The sequence below is a fragment of the Leiobunum rupestre genome, chromosome 7, assembly GCF_980474605.1.
Source record: "Leiobunum rupestre chromosome 7, qqLeiRupe1.1.hap1, whole genome shotgun sequence".
In the NCBI taxonomy this organism is placed as follows: Eukaryota; Metazoa; Arthropoda; class Arachnida; order Opiliones; family Sclerosomatidae; genus Leiobunum; species Leiobunum rupestre.
In genome coordinates, this window is record NC_143390.1 from 36,710,033 (window position 1) to 36,728,800 (window position 18,768).

Sequence of the window (18,768 nt, forward strand, 5' to 3'; positions counted from 1 at the left end):
AACTATGACCGAATGTCATTTAAGAAAAAAAGAACTAGAGAAAGGCGGAGAAGATGAAAAAAAGATGAGACGAACCACAACACGTCCAAATCCCCTAAAATAAATTAATTAAAGAAATCCTTGGCAGATGGCGTTTAAATCCGAGCGCTGAGTTCCTCACCTATTCCACCAGAGAAATTGACGCAAAGAGCAAGAAGTCAGAAAATTTCCCAAATCTCCGATTTGACGTCAATGCGCTTGTGGCTCCATCCATTATAGTGCTCTAAAAATAATTTTGACGAAGTTCGTCTAAATGTTAACGGTTGCCGATGGAGTTGCGAGATAAATTTAATTATCTATGGCGTTAATTTATATTTTATTATCCAAATGAAGAAATTTATTTCAAATATGTGGAATTAAGTGCGGTTTGCTTATAAATTATTTACAGTCACTTATTCTTCCTACCGAAACGAGTGCGATCACTGTTCGGCAGTTACGTACTTACGTTACGCACGGGCCTAGGCTTAATAATAAGCCTACTTCAAAACTGAAACAATCAAAATCAAAAGTTCAAAACCAACTTGCAAGTTGCACCTTGATTCAAAGAGTATCGACTATTATAATGAAATGAAATCATAAATCTACTTCAAGTTTTTTACTTGTTGTCAGCTATATATCATTTACCCAAATGATCCTTTTGAAAAAGTATAATCCAGTTAAAGGTAAATATGAAATTTAGATTATTTGATGTTCAAGGTGACAGGAAAAATATTGCAAATACGTTAGTTTTTTTTATTAACAATCAAAGCATTTTAATTTGTAAAACTAATTTTGTATTATGATCAGTGACTTTGGTTTTTATATTCTTTAATTATCATTGTATATTAACCAGGATAAATGGAATGCCATATCAGAGATATGAATAGATACAAACGGCTCAAAGAGCTGGAGGACAGGGTAGTCGATAGAAGATCAGAAATTAATCTTGATGGATTGCTGGTAAGCTTAAAAAAGGAAAAAACCTGATTTCCTTTATTATCAGGTTTTAAGAAATGTCATTACTTTCAAGGACACAGTCCAAGCTCTTGTTGTGGATTGTGATCATCCTGTTTTAAGGAGAATAAAAAATATAGAAAGCTTTCTTCAACGATGTAAATATTAACAGCTCTTCATATTGAATATTAACATCAGGATTTAATTAAAAATTTTAATTTTAGATGAAAAAGCGGCAGAATTGGTTAGTAGCTGCCGCATGAAGGCAGATGATTACACTGTAATTAAAGTGATAGGTAGAGGTGCTTTTGGAGAGGTTCAACTGGTCAGGCACAAATTTACCAAGCAAGTTTATGCCATGAAACTTCTTAGCAAGTTTGAAATGGTAAGAAAATTGTAAAAAAGAAAACCTAACACATTAAGTGAGTTTATAAATATTTTCAGATAAAACGATCAGACTCAGCTTTTTTCTGGGAGGAAAGGTTCATAATGGCACACGCTAATACAGACTGGATTGTTAAAGTACTATTATTATTGTAATTCTTCTCAGTTATAAGTTAACATAACGTATAACTTTTTACTTTTTAGCTTCATTTTTCATTTCAAGACAGCAAATACTTGTATATGGTAATGGATTACATGCCTGGAGGTGACTTGGTCAATTTGATGAGCAATTACGATGTTCCTGAGAAATGGGCTAAGTTTTATTGTGCTGAAGTGGTATTAGCCGTAGACTCAATCCACTCAATGGGTTTTGTCCATCGTGATATTAAGCCAGACAATATGCTCTTAGATCAGCACGGGCATTTAAAGTTGGCTGATTTTGGTACTTGTATGAAGATGGATCTGGTCAGTATCTGTAGAAAAAATGGTACCTTAAAGAATTTTATCGTTATTTACATTATCTTCATTGTAAAGGATGGATTAGTTAGATCTGACACTGCTGTGGGAACCCCTGATTATATTTCTCCCGAAGTGCTAAAGTCTCAAGGGGGAGAAGGTTGCTATGGCCGTGAATGCGATTGGTGGTCTGTCGGAGTTTTTCTTTATGAAATGCTAGTTGGTATGTTTTAGATTATGCTTGATTTTGTTCATTCTGCATTAAATATTATATTTTATTTCAAGGTGATACACCTTTTTACGCTGACTCTTTGGTTGGGACGTACGGGAAAATTATGGATCATAAAGATACATTAGATTTCCCAGAAGACGTAGACATTTCTAAAGAAGCCAAAAACCTGATTCATGCTTTTCTAACTGACAGTTCACACCGACTTGGTCGAAATGGAGTTGAGGAGATAAAGAGGCACCCTTTCTTTCAAAATGATCAGTGGACATTTGACAATATTAGAGAATGTACGTTTTTCTTCCGTTAACGCTATTAAAAATAATATAATAATAAAAATCTGACGTTTTAAGGTGTCCCTCCCGTTGTACCTGAATTAATGAGTGATGATGATACTAGTAACTTTGATGATATTGAGAATGACAATACCATGGAAGAAAATTTTCCCGCTCCCAAGGCCTTTGCTGGAAATCATTTGCCTTTTATTGGATTTACATACTCTGGGGATTATCAGTAATTGTCTCCTATTTATGTAAATGTTTTTCTTAACATCTTTGCTAATTAGCTTTTATTTTAGACTTTTAGCCAAGGTTTCTCAAAATGATGTTGTTTTAAACAGTGATGAGGTAAAATATATATGATTCAATTGTAGTCGTATTGAAATTTCTATTGAGTAACCTCTTTTGCATGTTTAAAGTCACCTTTAAGAATTAAATACCCTGCATGCTTTAATAAAGTAATCTAATTTTCTCTTTCTCCTAGTTTATTTTTATTTTACTTATTTTCTCTTTTTTTTGTTTTTTGCATGATTATTTTCCGCATCTTTTAAAGACTGATAAGGTATGTGCTAATGAATGCCCTTTTTTTTTATTTATTTTGAATTTACTCTTCAAACTTTTCTTTTTTAGTTTTGGTTCTATTTGATTGTTTATTGTAAATTTTAGTCTCTGGATCTCCAAAGGAAACTGGAAAGGCTGGAGAGTGAAAACCACGCTCTTTTGAACACTAAAGAAGAACTGGATCATAAATACAGAGTTACTCTAAGTCAGTTGGAAAAGATTGCCCAGCAAGAAGATCATTTCAACCAAATAAATATTGAAAATCGGGAGTTAGAAAAAACTATAGCCATCCTAAAACACGATTATAAAGAACTGCAGAGGAGGTTTGAGAATGAACAAGACAATCGCAAAAAAGGGGACTTTAAGGTTCAAGAGCTATGTCAGAAAATTGCTCAGGAACAAAGTGCTAGGGCGCATCAGTCACAGTCCACTCAGCATGTCAGTGAAAAAATTGCCAGTTTAGAAAAGCAGCTGATTGAGATGAAGGAAAAAGCAAAGATCGAATCGGAATCAGCCATGAAACTTAAAAAACTAAATTTAGAGCTTAATATGGTTGGTATTAGTTCTAACTATGCCTCTCTAGATGCAACTCACCTGATGAATCTAATTTTCTTTTAGTCAAATTCTGATAAAGAACAAACTATTTCCGAATTAACGAACAAGGTAACGTCTCTACAAGGTCAAAATTCCACCAGAGAAAAAGATATTATTAATTTGCAAACTCAGCTGGAACAAGAGAAAAACTCCCGAACGCAAGTTTCAGATAAAACTCAGGAACTTGAAAGTATTATATTTGAATTATTTTTTCCTTGTCAAAATGTTAGTTTTATTTATAATTTATTTTCAACAGGTCGTAGACAAGCTTTACAACTAGAGTTAGAAAGGCTTCATGATAGAGAAGCTTCTTTATTAGATGAAAATCATAGACTAGAAAATCGTATTATTGACTTGGAGAAGGTATAAATTGAAATTGAATATTTTAAGGGATTCCATCTAAAGTTACGCATTATTTAGGAAAGGGCCATGTTAGAACTCGATGTTAAAAACTTCCAAAAGAAATACGAGCAAGAAGTGGCTGCTCACCGAGAGGACATGGCCAATAAACATCATTCTACTCTCGATGAAACCAGCATTCAAACTATCCAAGTTTTGCAGACGAAACTAAATGAAGAAAAGAATGCCCGTACAAAAGCTGAAGGGCTTTGTCAAGAGAAAGAGTGCCAGATGTCCATGTTGTCAGTTGATTATCGCCAACAACAGCAACAGTTACAAAAATTGGATGGAGAATTGAGGCAAGAAGTGGAAAAGAACAAAGCCTTGACCATTTCAGTGGATGAAGAAACCCAGAAGAGAAATCAATTGCAATCCGAGCTGGCACAAGTCACTAATCAACTAACTCTGTTAAGGGTTAAAGAAAGGCAGCTTAACGTGGAATTGGATGACCTTCAAGGTGTTATTGCTGGCCTTAATGAAGAAATGAAGAAGATGAAAGTGTATGTATTTTATTGTATTTGATGTTCTTTGTTATTTTATCTGACTTCATTTTGTTAACATAGATCAAAATCAGTGGATGACCTTCAAATGAAAGAGCTACAAGATCAGTTTGAAGCGGAACAATATTTTTCTGTAAGATTGTTGAATATTTTATTAGAAAATGCTTTTCCAACACAATACGATTTTTTTCAGACTTTGTACAAAAATGCCAACTCAAGTTTGAAGGAAGATTTAGAAGAGAAACAGCAACTTTGCCAACAATTAGAGGAAGAAAAGTAACTTCTTTTAAATTTTTTTTTAAATTTCAAAGGCTAATATTGATTTACTGCGCGTACAGATTGAAACTTTCTCATCAACTGGAATTAGCAACTGCTCGAGCAGATGGAGATGCTTTGGCACGATCAATATCGGAAGAGAATGCTGCGGAACTTGAAAAAGATCTCACTCTAAAGGACTTAGAGATTAAAAATTTGAAGTCCATTTTACAGACTGAAATTGTAGCCAAAGAAAATCTCTCTTCCAGTGTACGTTTTAAATCCATTTTTTATGAAACTCAATTGATCTCCTTCAGGTTTTTATTGTTCTTGCGTATTTCTCATACCCTAGCTTAAAGACAAAGAGAACGAGTTCAAGAAAAACGCGGAGAAGTATTTGATTTATCAGGAAGAAATGGAGACCAAACTAAAGACGACCCAAGAAGGTAGATATAAAATTTAAATTATATCTTAGCTTTGCTCAACTTTACCTCCTTTTCCAGATCTGAACAATTTGAGAAATCAATACGCTTCCGTTGATGAGACTATCATGGCTTTAACAAAGCAAGTTCAGCAAGAAAAGCTACTGAAAAGTCAAGCTGTTAATAAACTAGCTGAGATTATGAACCGCAAAGACATGACACCCAATAAGAGCAAAGGAAACATTTCCGATTTGAGGAAGAAAGAAAAAGAATGCCGCAAACTGCAACAAGAACTCACTTCGGAAAAAGACAAATTTCAAAAAATGCAGTCGAGGCTGCAAAAGGACATATCAGAGCTACACGGTTTATTGTACGAAGAGAATCAAGCTAGAATGAAAATTCAAATGGAGCTGGACTCCAAGAGTTCCGAAATTGAGCATTTGCAGCAAAAACTTCACAGCTTGGCCAATAGCGAAACAATCAGTATAGGTAGTGGTCAGGATGATGTTGATGAGAATCTGTCGGAGACACGTCTCGAAGGTTGGATGGCTATACCTAGCCAGAAGAACATAAAGCGTCATCCGTGGCGGAAACAATATGTGGTTGTCAGTAGTCAGAAGATAATTTTTTATAACAGCGAAGCTGATAAAGCTAACGCTGACCCAACGCTTATTTTAGACCTTAAGTAAGATCCTTTTAGCCTAAATTATAATACACAAAGGGGTACTAATTATAATTGTTTTGCAGCAAATTATTTCATGTTAGACCTGTTACGCAAGGAGATGTTTATAGAGCTGATGCTCAAGATATACCTCGAATTTTTCAAGTATATCACGCTAAAATATTTTCCTGTTTAATATTTCAGTTGTAAATTGCCATTTTGTCTGTTAGATTTTTTACGCTGGTGAAGGTGAAAGCAGGAAACCAGGAGATAATCCAGACTTTCAGTTGCCAAAAGAGGTATCAGATTTGGAAATAATTCATTATTTACGTTAGATTAATAATCATTTTTGTCCCAACAGTCTTCCCAACAAGGTAATATTATCCTAAAGGGGCACGATTTTATCCCCATCACCTACCATATGCCAACAACGTGTGACGTATGCTCCAGACCAAACTGGCACATGTTCAAACCCCCTCCAGCACTAGAATGCAGGCGTGAGTATACTACAAAAATATTTACGTTAAAAATTATTAAAACTGCTTAATTTTTTCCAAAGGCTGTCGATTAAAAATCCATAAAGATCACTTAAACAAAAATGAAGATGAAATTAACCCGTGCAAAGTAGATTTCAACATGGCCAAAAATATTTTACTGCTGGCTGGATCAGCGGAAGAGCAGCAGCGTTGGGTTTCACGCATCAAAAAGAAGATAGATGCTGGAGGCTTCGCAGCTCATCAAAATACTAGGAGCTCTCCCAGGTTTGATAGAATACTTTATTTGGATGACTCTTCTTACGCTTGAAATGCATGAGTGATACTTCTTTCTGTTAAAAAAAAAGAAGCTAATAACAATTTGTCCGATACAATTGGATGCTTGCTGGTTTTAAAGTTTATCTTTTTGGGTTGTTTTTTATGTCATTTTGGTTTTTTTATTTATTTTTATATTGCTCATTTTTTGCATGCAATGCGAGAGCATGTGTAGTAAAAAACACTTAAAATATAATAACTATATTTTCTGAAACCTCTTTGATCTGAATTTTATAGAAATTCAATGAGATCTATAAACAAATATCAGCAAAAAGCCGCAACTCTACCTTCTTCGAACCAGGGGAGGAAAACCTAATTATATTTAAAAAAAAGTTTTAAATATAGGCTTATTCCTGACTATTGGATATTTATTTTCCACCTAAAACCATTTATTATTACTTTTTTTATTCACAACTTCCAAAGAAAGCTATTATTATAGTTGGTGTGTCAAAGCGAAATCAAAATGTTTCTCTCGCACCCTCTTGTTATAGAAATTGCTTGATTTTGTTTTTAACTAGTAATCTAGACATAAAATGACCAGAATTTCTACAAAAACAAAATTTACCGTAATATTTTTGAAATATTTTTTAAGGTTTTAAAAATATTTCCTGTGCCATGTTCCTTTCATCTTGTTGTCTACAAAATAATGTCGTCAGCAACCCAATTTTCCTATATTATACGGTATATATATTTTAGTTTAGTTAAGGAAAGCAACCCAAAGAAATATTAGAGTACATGTATAGAATTTCTCTAAAAAATGACAGTTTTTATACCCAGTTTAGGCTTATAGCGTGTTAGAGTTGTAGAGGATTATATTGTTTTGTTTTAACAAAATGTGAAAAAGGAAAATTAAATAGTTCCAGAGGGTTTTATTTTTTACCATTTTTAAACTTTCTCAACTTAATTTTAGTAGCTTGCCAAAAAAACTGGAAAGAATCAATTTAAACTTTTTTAAAGAATAATTATAGTACATGTACGTGTTGTTGTACAAAATATTATAGATCTAACGAAAATAAAACTCAAAGGAACAAAATGTTATATATTATGAACAGTTGTCAAACTTTAACAAAAAATATTTAGGGTATTGGTTAATGAATAATAAATTAGGCGCTTAATAAATCTATCCCTTCAATAGGTTATCTTTGCTCTAAAAATCTTTTTCAATTTAAAAGATTTGAGAGTCATAAATAGGTTCTAGAGGGGCTAACCACTTCACATTTTTCTGTACACCAATTACATAATCAGTGATTGATTACGGGTTGAATACAGAGTGATTACTGTAATTGTAGACAGAGTGTACACTGATTACACCCCTCGTAGGTTCTGCACTTTGAGCTTATAAATATTGGATATTTTACTGTAAAGAGATTAAAATAAGTTCATTATATTTTCCCCAAATAGATGCTAGATTTTTCTCAGAGGTTAAAACAAATGTAAGCACGTTAGTTTATTACCTTTTATAGAAAGTAGTTAGTGGGCTGTAGGTCGCTGTGAATCGAAATTTATTGCAGTGAGGGTTCCATGTGCAAATGAAGATTAGTGGGGAAAATAATTGGGAATACAAACCCAATGGGACCGTCGTTTACTTTTATAGAAAAATTCTATAAGCTTCTGTTTACACATTCTTCAAGGTACTTTTTAAGCTGTTATGCACTTTACATTCCTTTTATCTTCGCAGTTATTATTAAAATATCTAACTTACGAAATAGACCCATAGAAGGATAAAAAAAATCATGCTCAATATTTACAGTTTACGTCTTTTTAACTAATCGAAAGTTTTGAAACAAAATGTATGCGTGAACTAGCTAGATTCGGGGCTAGTTTATCATACCCTCAATTTTTAAATCCCTGTAAATTAGACCTATACTGCTCATACGCAGTTATTTTGATCAAAATGCCAATATTAAAACCAATTATTTCTTTGAATGGATTTATAAAAGAAATTAGCAATTTGTAGATGGCCTTCGAAGACCTATATTGTTTGGAGCCAAAACAAAATAGTGTAGATTCCATAAACGAAAATAAAATGCAGTACTTAAAATTAAAGTTTATTCGTCTTCCGTAAATTATACCGCCTTTAATGAGAAAAACCTTAATTGGTGCTCCTTTTTAGCTTTTGAAACAAGTTTATTACTTTATATTCTAAACTCTGTCCGTCCAAAAAAAGTTTCCTACTAAACTGGAATATTAATTAGGGTGTGTTGTTAATTTCCGTCACTCTAAAACGCCTCCCTTTACAGCCCACTATTAATATTATCATAACGGCGTATTTTGTATATACACCCAATATTTCGTTGTTTTTTTAATTATTGTACAAAAAAAGATATGAAGCGATATTTTTCTCGCTATTATAAATCGGACGTACTCTATCAGGAACAAACACCTATGCAGCTTTTGTAAATTTGTTAATACATAATTAATATAGGTGTTTTAAATATTTTTTCCTCCTATATTTTTTTGGCTATATAGAAACTCCGTTAAGTTTAAGATTCTTTCTTATTTTGATACCTTTTTTCAATTACAATGCCATTGTCTTTAAGTTATTGTCTGGAAAAGACTCTAGTCTTAAAATTAGCTTTGTATTTTATGTCATTTTGTCATTAAAATTATTGTTAATTTGCTGCAACAGAACTCATTTATTTTACTTATTACCAGAAGTATATAATATATTTCTCATATGAAAGAAGTGCCTAACTCTGTACATTAATTATGATATATGCTTTAAAACATGTTCCTTCATAGGATCCTATAATTTTTCGAAATGCGTTTCAGAAATGAAAAATTGTGTCAGGTGAAATAGAACAAATACTGACTTAGTATAGGCAAAATATACTCGGTTAAGATCCCTACACTTCTAAAGACTAATATGTCTTCTTTCTTATAGTTAAACTCAGAAATTCGAGGATTGGAAAGTACATTTATATCGCCTAAAATATTAATTTTATAATTCTGCTATTACTCGTTGCTGAGTTGTGGTTTGTCACCGCCAGGGGCCAGAGTATAGGATAAAAATACGACGGTGAAATTCGTCCTATTGAAATTATCATGTAATGAATTTTTAGGTAGATTCAATTGGAAATTCGTATCAAATAGCAACCACACAAATAAGATATTTTGATCAAAAAATGTTTATTGGCATATTCAGTTACAGGGAAATGACTAGACCCATTATACCGTACATAGTGTAAACAGTACTAACAGGGAATATATCCGTCAACGCGTTCCTTAGGGAATAACGACTTAACAATCAACTGAGCAGCGCCATCGGAGGGAGTGGTTAATATGGGAACCCCTTGGGGGGGGGGGGATGACAGAAATGCTAGAGGTTATATTCCCCTTTGAAGTTAATAGTGTGTCATTTGCAAATTCTTATTCCTCTCACATCAAATCGGCATTTAGTAAAATTGTAGAATTGGTGATTTCGATTAGGCATATTATTAAAGTGCAGTTGATGATTGTGATAATTATAGTAGTTAACGTTTGCGTCGTAGTGATTTCGTCCGCTCGTCATCATGGTAGGCGATATTGGTTTGGCAATGTAAGACGGTAAAAGAAATCGTTGTCTGGGTCCTCGAAAGTTAATTACGTTCATTCTGGCTGCCATTTCATCGTACGGAGGGTTTTCGCGTATCCATCTCGCCTTGATACCAGGTAATATAAGAATCCATAACAAAAGCAATGACAACTAAGTAATTAGAGAAGTTAGCCATGTGAAACGTGGTTTAGAAATAAAAATTACCGAGACAAATCAATCCATCACCCGACCACAAAAGCGAAAACCGAAAGACAATTAAAACTAACCCCAAAAAACCAAAGATTGGCTAAAGTTTAAATTACCTTTACAACTGATGCGCTCATAATTCAAAAATCGGAGAAAGCGCTATCGCAAACGTTACGAAATATTTAAAACCAAATATTTCAAATTTAGAAATTGACATCCCTTATTTATAGTTTGTGGTTGAAATACGCTCTCCCACCCAAATATAAACACAAAGAGATGCATTGTAAGAATGACGCTTCTGGTACTATATGCTGCCATTGACCTTATAGGGGTAACATTATTTTGACCGGATTTACGCTAGCCAGAATTTATTGAAAAAGGGACTGTTTTCATTCCTATTTTTCAATGTTAAATCTCCTACACATCCGAATTTATTTTTATTAAACACGCAAACATTAATATCCGCATGACCATAAGTCTATAAAAATTCCCTTAAGTATGTCTTCTTTGGTAATATTTTACCTCTTGAAGTTGACGTCAACACGAAAAGAAAATCGTCCCTAGTGGCGTTCTCTAAAAGGCTGCGTGAGACGCAGGAATGAGCGGATGTAAATCTTAATCAAAACTTGCTATGGAATCTTTGTCGCGAAAGTTTTGCGTGTGGAGAATAGAAAGTGTTCGACAGTAATATAGACTTTTGATATAAAAATATACCAGCGTAAGTTTCCCTTGTTTTCCGGAAGCTCGGTTCAGTTTATAATTTTGTTCCTATTTAAGACGGAACAATGTAACGTTATGCAACAGTTCGGGTTCAAAATAAAGTAGACTGTAGTGAAAGTTATGCGGAAACGTAATTTTATTTTTATAATATATAAAGCTCTCCAGTTTCCTACAAAACGCGTAAACAAACTGAACAGTGGAGTTTATTCATGCGTGCTTCTTCAGCAGTAGCGACTCCAGTCTGGAAAATTTCAAATTAAGCGTGAGTTTCATATTTTCCAACTAAATTCGTCCCCCAAATTTCGCGGCGTTTCGTTCTCACCCAACCGCTACATCGCCGAAGGTCCATTGTGGCCAGTTCACCTGTCGCACGTTTCCGAAAGAACGCTTCGGGTCTTTATTCCATTGAAAAGTTTTGTCAAGGTAACCTGCGATCGGTAGGTAAATCGAGTGCGCTATGATTCTCCTCTGGGTGGGGTTCTATAGTGGGGGTTTCCCGAGAATTACCTTATCGCGAGATGGTGCCGTATCCTCGCTGTCATTGAAAAGAAAAATGCTATTGTTCGTAGACTATGGATGTCGGACCGCGTTTATTATCTCAATTTAATTTACGATGTTTTTAAAATTAATATTTGAAAATTAAAGATTTTGATGCTAATAAAGTATGCTCAGAGATCAAGCCGCCGAAGATAGAACGCTCATTTTCTTCCCAAGGGTAATTTGTCATTTTTGCATTTTTTGAAATTGGGTCAATTTTCCTTTGCTTTAGTTTTGCTGTAGATTTACGCTAGACAAATAATAGACCAAAATGGCTATTTTAAAAAATATTTATTCCTTTACTGATAGGCTTTTTTCCCTGATGTCACCCCTCATCCAAATATTGATTATGATCAAAACGTTGTGGAAGCCTGTAGATCTGATTTATCCATTAGGATTAAGTAATTATCACATTAAATTAAATTATTTTAATTATTGAAATAATTAAAAACATTTGATTAGTATCAAGGTAGCCAAAGCGGTTATAGTTGGTGATATAGCAGTGGGAAAAACATGTTTAGTTAATAGGTATGCTCAATTTTTAACATTATCAAAACTTTTTTAAATATTAAAAAAAACTTCTTGATTACTCATAGGTTTTGCCACGAAGTATTTGACTCAAATTATAAAGCCACAATTGGAGTAGATTTCGAAGTGGAACGATTTGATATTCTTCAAACTCCATTCAATTTACAAATGTAAATGATTTTTATTATTATTTATTCCGTAATAATGACACTATATTAAATTGATGTGTTTCAGCTGGGATACTGCTGGTCAAGAACGTTTTCAGTGCATAGCCGCTTCGTATTATCGAGGAGCCCATGTTGTGATTGTTGTTTTTGATCTGTCTAACATTGGAACTCTACAAAATGCGCCTAAATGGCTAGAAGAAACTTTAAAAAATAATGTCCAGAAACCCTTAGTTTTTTTAGTTGGTTCCAAAAAAGATTTAATTGTATGAAAATAACTTAAATTAAATTTAAATAAATTTCATTTTGCTAATAATTTAAAAAAATATATATTTCCAGTCTGATGCTGCATATGCAGCGGTTGAAACGCAAGCAGTTAAACTAGCAAAGTCTTTAAATGCAGAATATTGGGCTGTATCTTCCAAAAATGGTATGCATCAATTTATTTCCACACTTTTTGTATTCTAATCATAAAATACGTTTATAATTAACAGGAGAAAGTGTTCAAGATCTCTTCTTGAGAATAGCAGCCCTGGCTTTTAACAACTGCGTATTAGCAGAACTAGAAGAGATAGAAGCTGAAAATGGAAATGTTCCGATGCCAGCGAAGGATTTTGTTAGTAAGTACCCCAAAGAAACCCCAAAATTTTAAACGGTCATCTCCACTTAGTATCAATTTTATTCTCATTGTTATACGTACAAGGAGTATATAATATACCTCTTAAAAGAGAAGTATCCATCCCGCTGACTATTTCTTCTTCCGAAACGTATTTTGAAAAATCAGCTGGAGCCTGCGAATAACATTATCAGAATAGGGAGATGCTAAAAGAGATTTGTTATATATTTCTAACAGGGTTGTCACAATATTATCAGATTAAAATTCCCTGTTTTCCCTGACTTTTAAAATTAGACAGTTTTTAATTTTACATTTATCAGAAGTTAGTAAATTTAATCAACTTGTATTTCAGTACAAAAGTTATTTCAACATTAAAAAAATGTAAATAATAATAACAGGATTTGCCATAGATCTAGAGTAAAATTATCTTAAAATAGTGTCCAGATAAAACTAAATTCCCCGACTTTTTACAAATTCTTAAAATTCCCCGACTTTATAGGCCCATTTTCAAATTCTCTGCTTTCCTTGATCTGTGGCAACCGTCTAATATACTTGCAGCTGAATGGCCTTACAGCCTATCATATCAAAATCCAGAGCAAATAAATGGGCTACAATTGATGTTTATACCTATTTTAATTTCAGAGTTGCACAAGGACAAGAACATATTTGAAATAGAGAAACCCAAGTGCAGTGCAAAGTGCAATATCAAATGAAGTGACAGGGTAGAGGGGTGTGTGTGACCTTATGCCCGAATTATTACCATAAAACCATACTATGTTGTCTATCTAAGTTCATTGCCATCAGAGTAATAACAATCCTGCCACTATTAGATTAATTTGCCAAGGTTATATTAACCGAATCCATTATGCCAACTCCTGTTATTTAAAAAAAAGGAGTATCAAAAATTTATAGATCTACTTATTTTTTACAAAATATAAATATATAGTTACAATTTAATAATGCGTAGAGAAAAAATTAATTCTAGCTCTACTCAATATTGAATTTTCAAATGTTCGTGCCTTTTTAGCCAGATAAAACTTAATTTTTATTTTTTAAATAGTGAAATATGAAATTACAAATATATGACTGGTTACGCGCCGCGCTTCAAAAGGTAAAACATTGGTTTTGAGATTTTAAATTGTTTTTACTCAAGTTTTTCACACCAAAGAAATTACAAGTACACCTAAAGAGATGTTTTAGAGATTATTTTTATTCGAGATCTACAAATATCTTGCGTAGTTTTATACCTAATTTATCCTTTCGTTATTTTAGTCACAATTTTTACAACCTATTACAAATGTTTGCATTTAAAATATTCTGTGATATTCAAATTGAATATATTGGCTTGTTTTTGACATTGTAGTTTTTATTTTCCCAAGCACAAATGTGATTTTTCTATTGAAGCACCCAGAAATATACGTTATTTGATTTGTAGTCAATAAAATGAAAGCACATCAAAATGTTTTATTTTAAATGGAAGTGTCTTAAATCTATTCTTTCTCGTTTTAAACTATTTTATCGCGTCTTTGAGTTAATGATAAAAAGGAATGTCCAAAAAATCCTATAATTGCCAAAACAGTTGATGCAAAGCAGCATGGAATTGGGAACTCTTGCCACCAACGATCCCAGTCTAAAGGTATGACAAAAACTCCGAACCAGGCCCCAATGACGGCACCGACTGAAGATCCCATAACTCGGGATTGGGAAAGATTGTTTGGTCTTTGCAACAAAAAGAGATTGACTAGAGACGTTGGGCTGCTGCATCCAATGTAACATAATGGCCCAGCAATCAAAGCTGTCATCCAAACACTGAAGCACACAGTTTCTAATATGTCACTCAAAACTGGGGCTCCAAACAAAATTGCTATGATGTAAAAGCTAACAAATACCATGCCCATTAAATACAAATGGTTGTTCCATTTTTCTGCTTTTTTGGCACTTCCCATCGTTCTTTTATGACCTCAAACAAACACAAAAATTAAATAAATTCGTTCATTTAAATTCACTTCCCATTTGTAAAATTTTATGTAAACCTTTACGCGGTACTCGGTGGTAGTAACACCGTTTGGCAATAGATGGCAGCAAGCTACCTTGACCATAAAATAAAAAAAATCGATAAAGGGAACGGAAAGTAGAAAGGTCAGCTGGCGCTGAAGGTCGTTTCTCGATTTCTTAGGGAAGTAGGTCAGTCTCTTTCAAAGCCGGTGGTAATTAACTCTGATTATTTATCTATTCATTAAACTTTTCAAAGATAATTATATATTTATAAATATTCCAGATATTAACAAGAAAAATGAGTGTTTGTTTAATCGTTATTGATGGGTGGGGTATCTCCGAAAACACTGATGGAAACGCTATTTACCATGCAAAAACGCCGGTTATGGATGAATTGGCGAAAAGGCCAAATCAGTACACAACCTTGGATGCTTCAGGTTTGTCTGTAGGTCTTCCAGCTGGCCTTATGGGCAACAGCGAAGTCGGGCACATGAATATTGGTGCTGGACGAGTTATTTACCAAGATATAGTGAGAATCAACTTGGATGTGGAGAGCAAAGACATTCACAAGAACCCCAATTTCGTTGAAGTTTGCGAAACTGCTAAGAAAGGCAATGGAAGATTACATCTCTTGGGTTTGATCAGCGATGGTGGAGTTCATGCCCATATCAACCATCTTTTTTGTCTCCTAGAAGGTTGTAATTTATTAACTTTCAATTGTCACTCTATTTAATTATTAACACTTTGATTATTTAGGTGCCAAAGTTAATGGGGTGCCTAACACCTTCGTTCAGTTTTTTGGAGATGGCAGAGATACAAGCCCAACTAGCGGGGTCAAATACGTTCAGCAGGTTCTGGACAACTTAAAACAACTTGGCTATGGTTCCCTTGCCACCATAACTGGTCGCTATTACGCCATGGACCGTGATAAGCGCTGGGAAAGAATACAATTGGCTTACGAGGGCTTGGTCCAAGGAAAGGGTGAAAAAGTTACTCCTGACAAAGTTGTAGAACTGATCCAGAAAAGATACGACGCTCCTGGAGATGAAAGACAATCGGATGAATTCTTAAAACCAATAATTGTTGATGAATCAGGATTAATACAAGATAATGATACTCTTGTAATTTGAGCTATTGATCTCCGTTTTTGGAATGTTTTTAAATAGATTTTAATTTTTTTTTAGCTATTTATTAATTTCCGAGCTGACAGAATGAGACAAATAGCTGAAACCTTCGGTATTCAAAGGAACTTCAAAACTGACAAAGAAGTTACGGGCAATAAAATCTACACCATGACGCAATACAAAAAAGAGTTTCCATTCCCAGCATTATATCCAGCCACGGTACCCAAAAATGTTCTTTCAGAATGGATTTCCACAAAAGGACTACCTCAGTTCCACTGTGCAGAAACAGAGAAATATGCTCACGTAACTTTTTTTTTCAACGGGGGCCAGGAAAAGGCATTTCCTCTTGAAGATAGGTAAAAAAAACAGATAACAGTTTACAAGTAGTGTGTATGTTTAAGATTATATTATTTAGGTCAATGGTTCCTTCACCAAAAGTTGCAACGTACGATTTACAACCAACTATGAGTGCTATGGGTGTAGCTGACGAAATGGTTAAAGCCATTGAAAGTGGAAAATACCCCTTTGTAATGTGTAATTTTGCACCACCTGATATGGTTGGTCATACGGGAAAATACGAACCTGCGGTGATAGGTTGTGAAATTACTGATACTGCCATTGGAAAGATTTTAGTCGCTTGTGACAAACATGGCTACACCATGTTGGTAACTGCAGATCACGGTAATGCGGAGAAGATGCAAGATGATAAAGGTAATTTAATAGGAAACAATTTCTTTTCAAGTCATCTTTATCTCAACATTTCATTGTTTTTCTTTCTTTTTCAGGAAATCCTCATACAGCGCACACAACTAACAGAGTCCCATTTTCCATGACTGGATGCCGAAAATTTAAAGAGATCAAACATAATGCAGCTCTTTGCGATGTAGCTGTCACTGTTTTAGAGTTAATGGGTGTAGATAAACCCGCTGAAATGGGTGGCCAATCATTATTAGCAGAGTAAAGCGTGTTAGAAGATTTAATGACATCCATGTTATCTGTTTTTAGAAATTTTTCTATTTAAAAAAACCAAACGGTGTATTCTTAGACCAAAACCATCAATCTAAATATTTGAATCTGTTGAAATTGAGATTGTTAGATTGGTGTAGATGTAAAAACAAATATTTTACAATATAATATATATATAATGATTCTTCTTTTTGAAAGAAGAATAATTAAATGAATTTGCTGTTAAATGTAATAAATACCATGTGGGATGTTAGAAATTGTAACATGTTATGTTTATTATTAAAATCTGTAAGAGTTAGAAAAAGTTTGATTTTTTTATTGGGTAATATTATTGCTTTGCTGGTGATTATGTGGCCTTGTTAGCTCAGTACTAAGAGGTGAGTTAAATGCTCTATGGTGTTCACCTCGTAGTCAATCCCAGGCTCTTCCATAGTTGCTGCATAGATGAATCTACTTTGGGCCAAAAAGTGCATTCCAATCCCAGCAACATTCCACTGTAGAAATGAAATGGGCTTTTAGCTCATTACTAAGAGGTGAGTTCAATGCTCTATGGCGCTCTGTCTATAAACATTTTGAACTTTCCCACCTGCTAAAGGTGCATAATCCAGTTTTGTGGCAATTACTGAAACTCACTGGGGCCCAGACCACTCTGATGCTGAACATAGCATTTCGGGATACTCCGTCTTTCGCATATGTGAAGAATAGGAAGGGTCACACTTATGTAACAAAATTATTAACTTATGATAAAACGCAACACCAACACTGACCCGTCTATTAGGGAATATCGAACTATTTATACAAAAGGTTAAAAAACAATATTATTGGTTTTGATATCATTTGTAAACCTTTATTGGAGACGATCTATTAGGATGAACGGCGAGTGTTGCCGGCTTCCGCCTCACCCGTTCTGACCGGCGTACGAGTTGAATCTGGGTATCTGCCTCGGGTATATTGAATCGGACATGGCGCTCCATGACTGGAACAATTTCCGTAGGTGGTTCTCGGGCTGGTAACGGAAGAAGAATACAGCATAGGAGTCGTCGTTGGGCCGGTACCCGTCCAGTTGCGTGTGAAGCTGGTTGACATGGAAGGTTTTGGTAGAGCCATCATCCATGAGAACGCTATACACGACACCCCGAACGGCTTTAACTCGTCCCGGGAGCCAGGTCTTGGAACTTTGCTGTCTGGAATATACGATGTCTCCAAGGTTGAACGTTCGCTGTCTGGCTGCATGATGACGGTTGGACTGTCGTTCCATATTACGGTCGTGGACCGACGATGGAGATTTTGGAGGGTGTAAAAGATCCAACCCAATTCGAAGTTTATGCCCCAGGAAAAGTTCCGCCGGACTTTAGCCATCGATAAGATAGTTTGTCATTGATCGGTACGTCAACCGGAAAGCATTCAGCATGTATTGAAAATTTCCCTTCTCCTTTCAGTTCCAACAGGGCCCTTTTGAACGTATCCACAAATCGCTCGACCTGGCCATTGGACTGCAGGTGGTAAGGCGGGGAAATATGTGCTGGATCCCTTTACTGCGACAGAACGTAAAAGAGAATTGCCTTTCATTGTCACTTACGATAATTTCCGGGTAACCGTAGTGTGCGAAAAGGTTGTCCAGCGTTGATATTGTGGCTAACGTCGTGGTGGATTTCCTGTTGAATATTTCAGGGTATTTGCATCCACCACGAGAAGGTACTGATGTCCGTGGTAAATATTAAACGCTTTAATATGTCCGTGGTGGAGACCCACCTAATCAAGGTGAATTCGCTGCCATGGCTTGTCAGTTTCCGGTCAGGCACATAGTACCACCTTAGGTGATAGTTTCGCTGCCGATACGCATTTAGGACATCGTGGGACGTACTGTTCGATTTTGGTAT

The 18,768-nt window shown here is 34.6% G+C and overlaps 4 protein-coding genes across 8 annotated transcripts; 3 read left to right on the forward strand and 1 right to left on the reverse strand.

Moving 5' to 3' along the window:
• The first annotated feature begins 281 nt into the window (after positions 1 to 281).
• Rok (Rho associated coiled-coil containing protein kinase) lies at positions 282 to 9,064 on the forward strand. Its single transcript, XM_090154895.1, has 24 exons — positions 282 to 701; positions 872 to 978; positions 1,049 to 1,130; positions 1,197 to 1,357; positions 1,417 to 1,494; positions 1,561 to 1,821; positions 1,891 to 2,035; positions 2,098 to 2,328; positions 2,392 to 2,551; positions 2,616 to 2,664; positions 2,983 to 3,429; positions 3,496 to 3,661; positions 3,728 to 3,834; positions 3,892 to 4,370; positions 4,434 to 4,503; positions 4,564 to 4,646; positions 4,709 to 4,895; positions 4,978 to 5,071; positions 5,129 to 5,732; positions 5,795 to 5,873; positions 5,939 to 6,007; positions 6,070 to 6,205; positions 6,268 to 6,469; positions 6,755 to 9,064. The coding sequence occupies exons 2-24, from the start codon at positions 877 to 879 to the stop codon at positions 6,831 to 6,833; spliced, it is 4,071 nt and encodes a 1,356-aa protein (XP_090011021.1). The 5' UTR covers positions 282 to 701; positions 872 to 876; the 3' UTR covers positions 6,834 to 9,064.
• An 826-nt stretch (positions 9,065 to 9,890) lies between these two features.
• RabX5 (RAS oncogene family member RabX5) lies at positions 9,891 to 14,270 on the forward strand. Of its 4 annotated transcripts, none has more exons than XM_090153008.1 (9): positions 9,891 to 10,168; positions 11,604 to 11,673; positions 11,805 to 11,896; positions 11,958 to 12,023; positions 12,092 to 12,193; positions 12,258 to 12,453; positions 12,527 to 12,617; positions 12,682 to 12,807; positions 13,446 to 14,270. In XM_090153008.1, the coding sequence occupies exons 2-9, from the start codon at positions 11,623 to 11,625 to the stop codon at positions 13,514 to 13,516; spliced, it is 795 nt and encodes a 264-aa protein (XP_090009134.1). In that variant the 5' UTR covers positions 9,891 to 10,168; positions 11,604 to 11,622; the 3' UTR covers positions 13,517 to 14,270. The 4 variants fall into 4 exon arrangements, with proteins under 4 accessions (XP_090009134.1, XP_090009132.1, XP_090009133.1 ...); XM_090153006.1 differs by lacking the exon at positions 9,891 to 10,168 and adding an exon at positions 10,945 to 11,220; XM_090153007.1 differs by lacking the exon at positions 9,891 to 10,168 and adding an exon at positions 11,250 to 11,399.
• A 38-nt stretch (positions 14,271 to 14,308) lies between these two features.
• Positions 14,309 to 14,749, reverse strand: PIG-F (phosphatidylinositol glycan anchor biosynthesis class F). The gene has a single exon (XM_090153640.1). The coding sequence runs from the start codon at positions 14,747 to 14,749 to the stop codon at positions 14,309 to 14,311; it is 441 nt and encodes a 146-aa protein (XP_090009766.1).
• Positions 14,750 to 14,918: 169 nt separating this feature from the next.
• LOC149936144 (2,3-bisphosphoglycerate-independent phosphoglycerate mutase-like) lies at positions 14,919 to 17,166 on the forward strand. Of its 2 annotated transcripts, none has more exons than XM_090153826.1 (6): positions 14,919 to 14,987; positions 15,082 to 15,493; positions 15,555 to 15,919; positions 15,983 to 16,278; positions 16,338 to 16,633; positions 16,708 to 17,166. In XM_090153826.1, exons 2-6 carry the CDS (start codon positions 15,097 to 15,099, stop codon positions 16,881 to 16,883), a joined length of 1,530 nt encoding a protein of 509 aa, XP_090009952.1. In that variant the 5' UTR covers positions 14,919 to 14,987; positions 15,082 to 15,096; the 3' UTR covers positions 16,884 to 17,166. The 2 variants fall into 2 exon arrangements, with proteins under 2 accessions (XP_090009952.1, XP_090009951.1); XM_090153825.1 differs by having other exon boundaries at positions 14,923 to 15,010.
• The last annotated feature ends 1,602 nt before the right edge of the window (positions 17,167 to 18,768 follow it).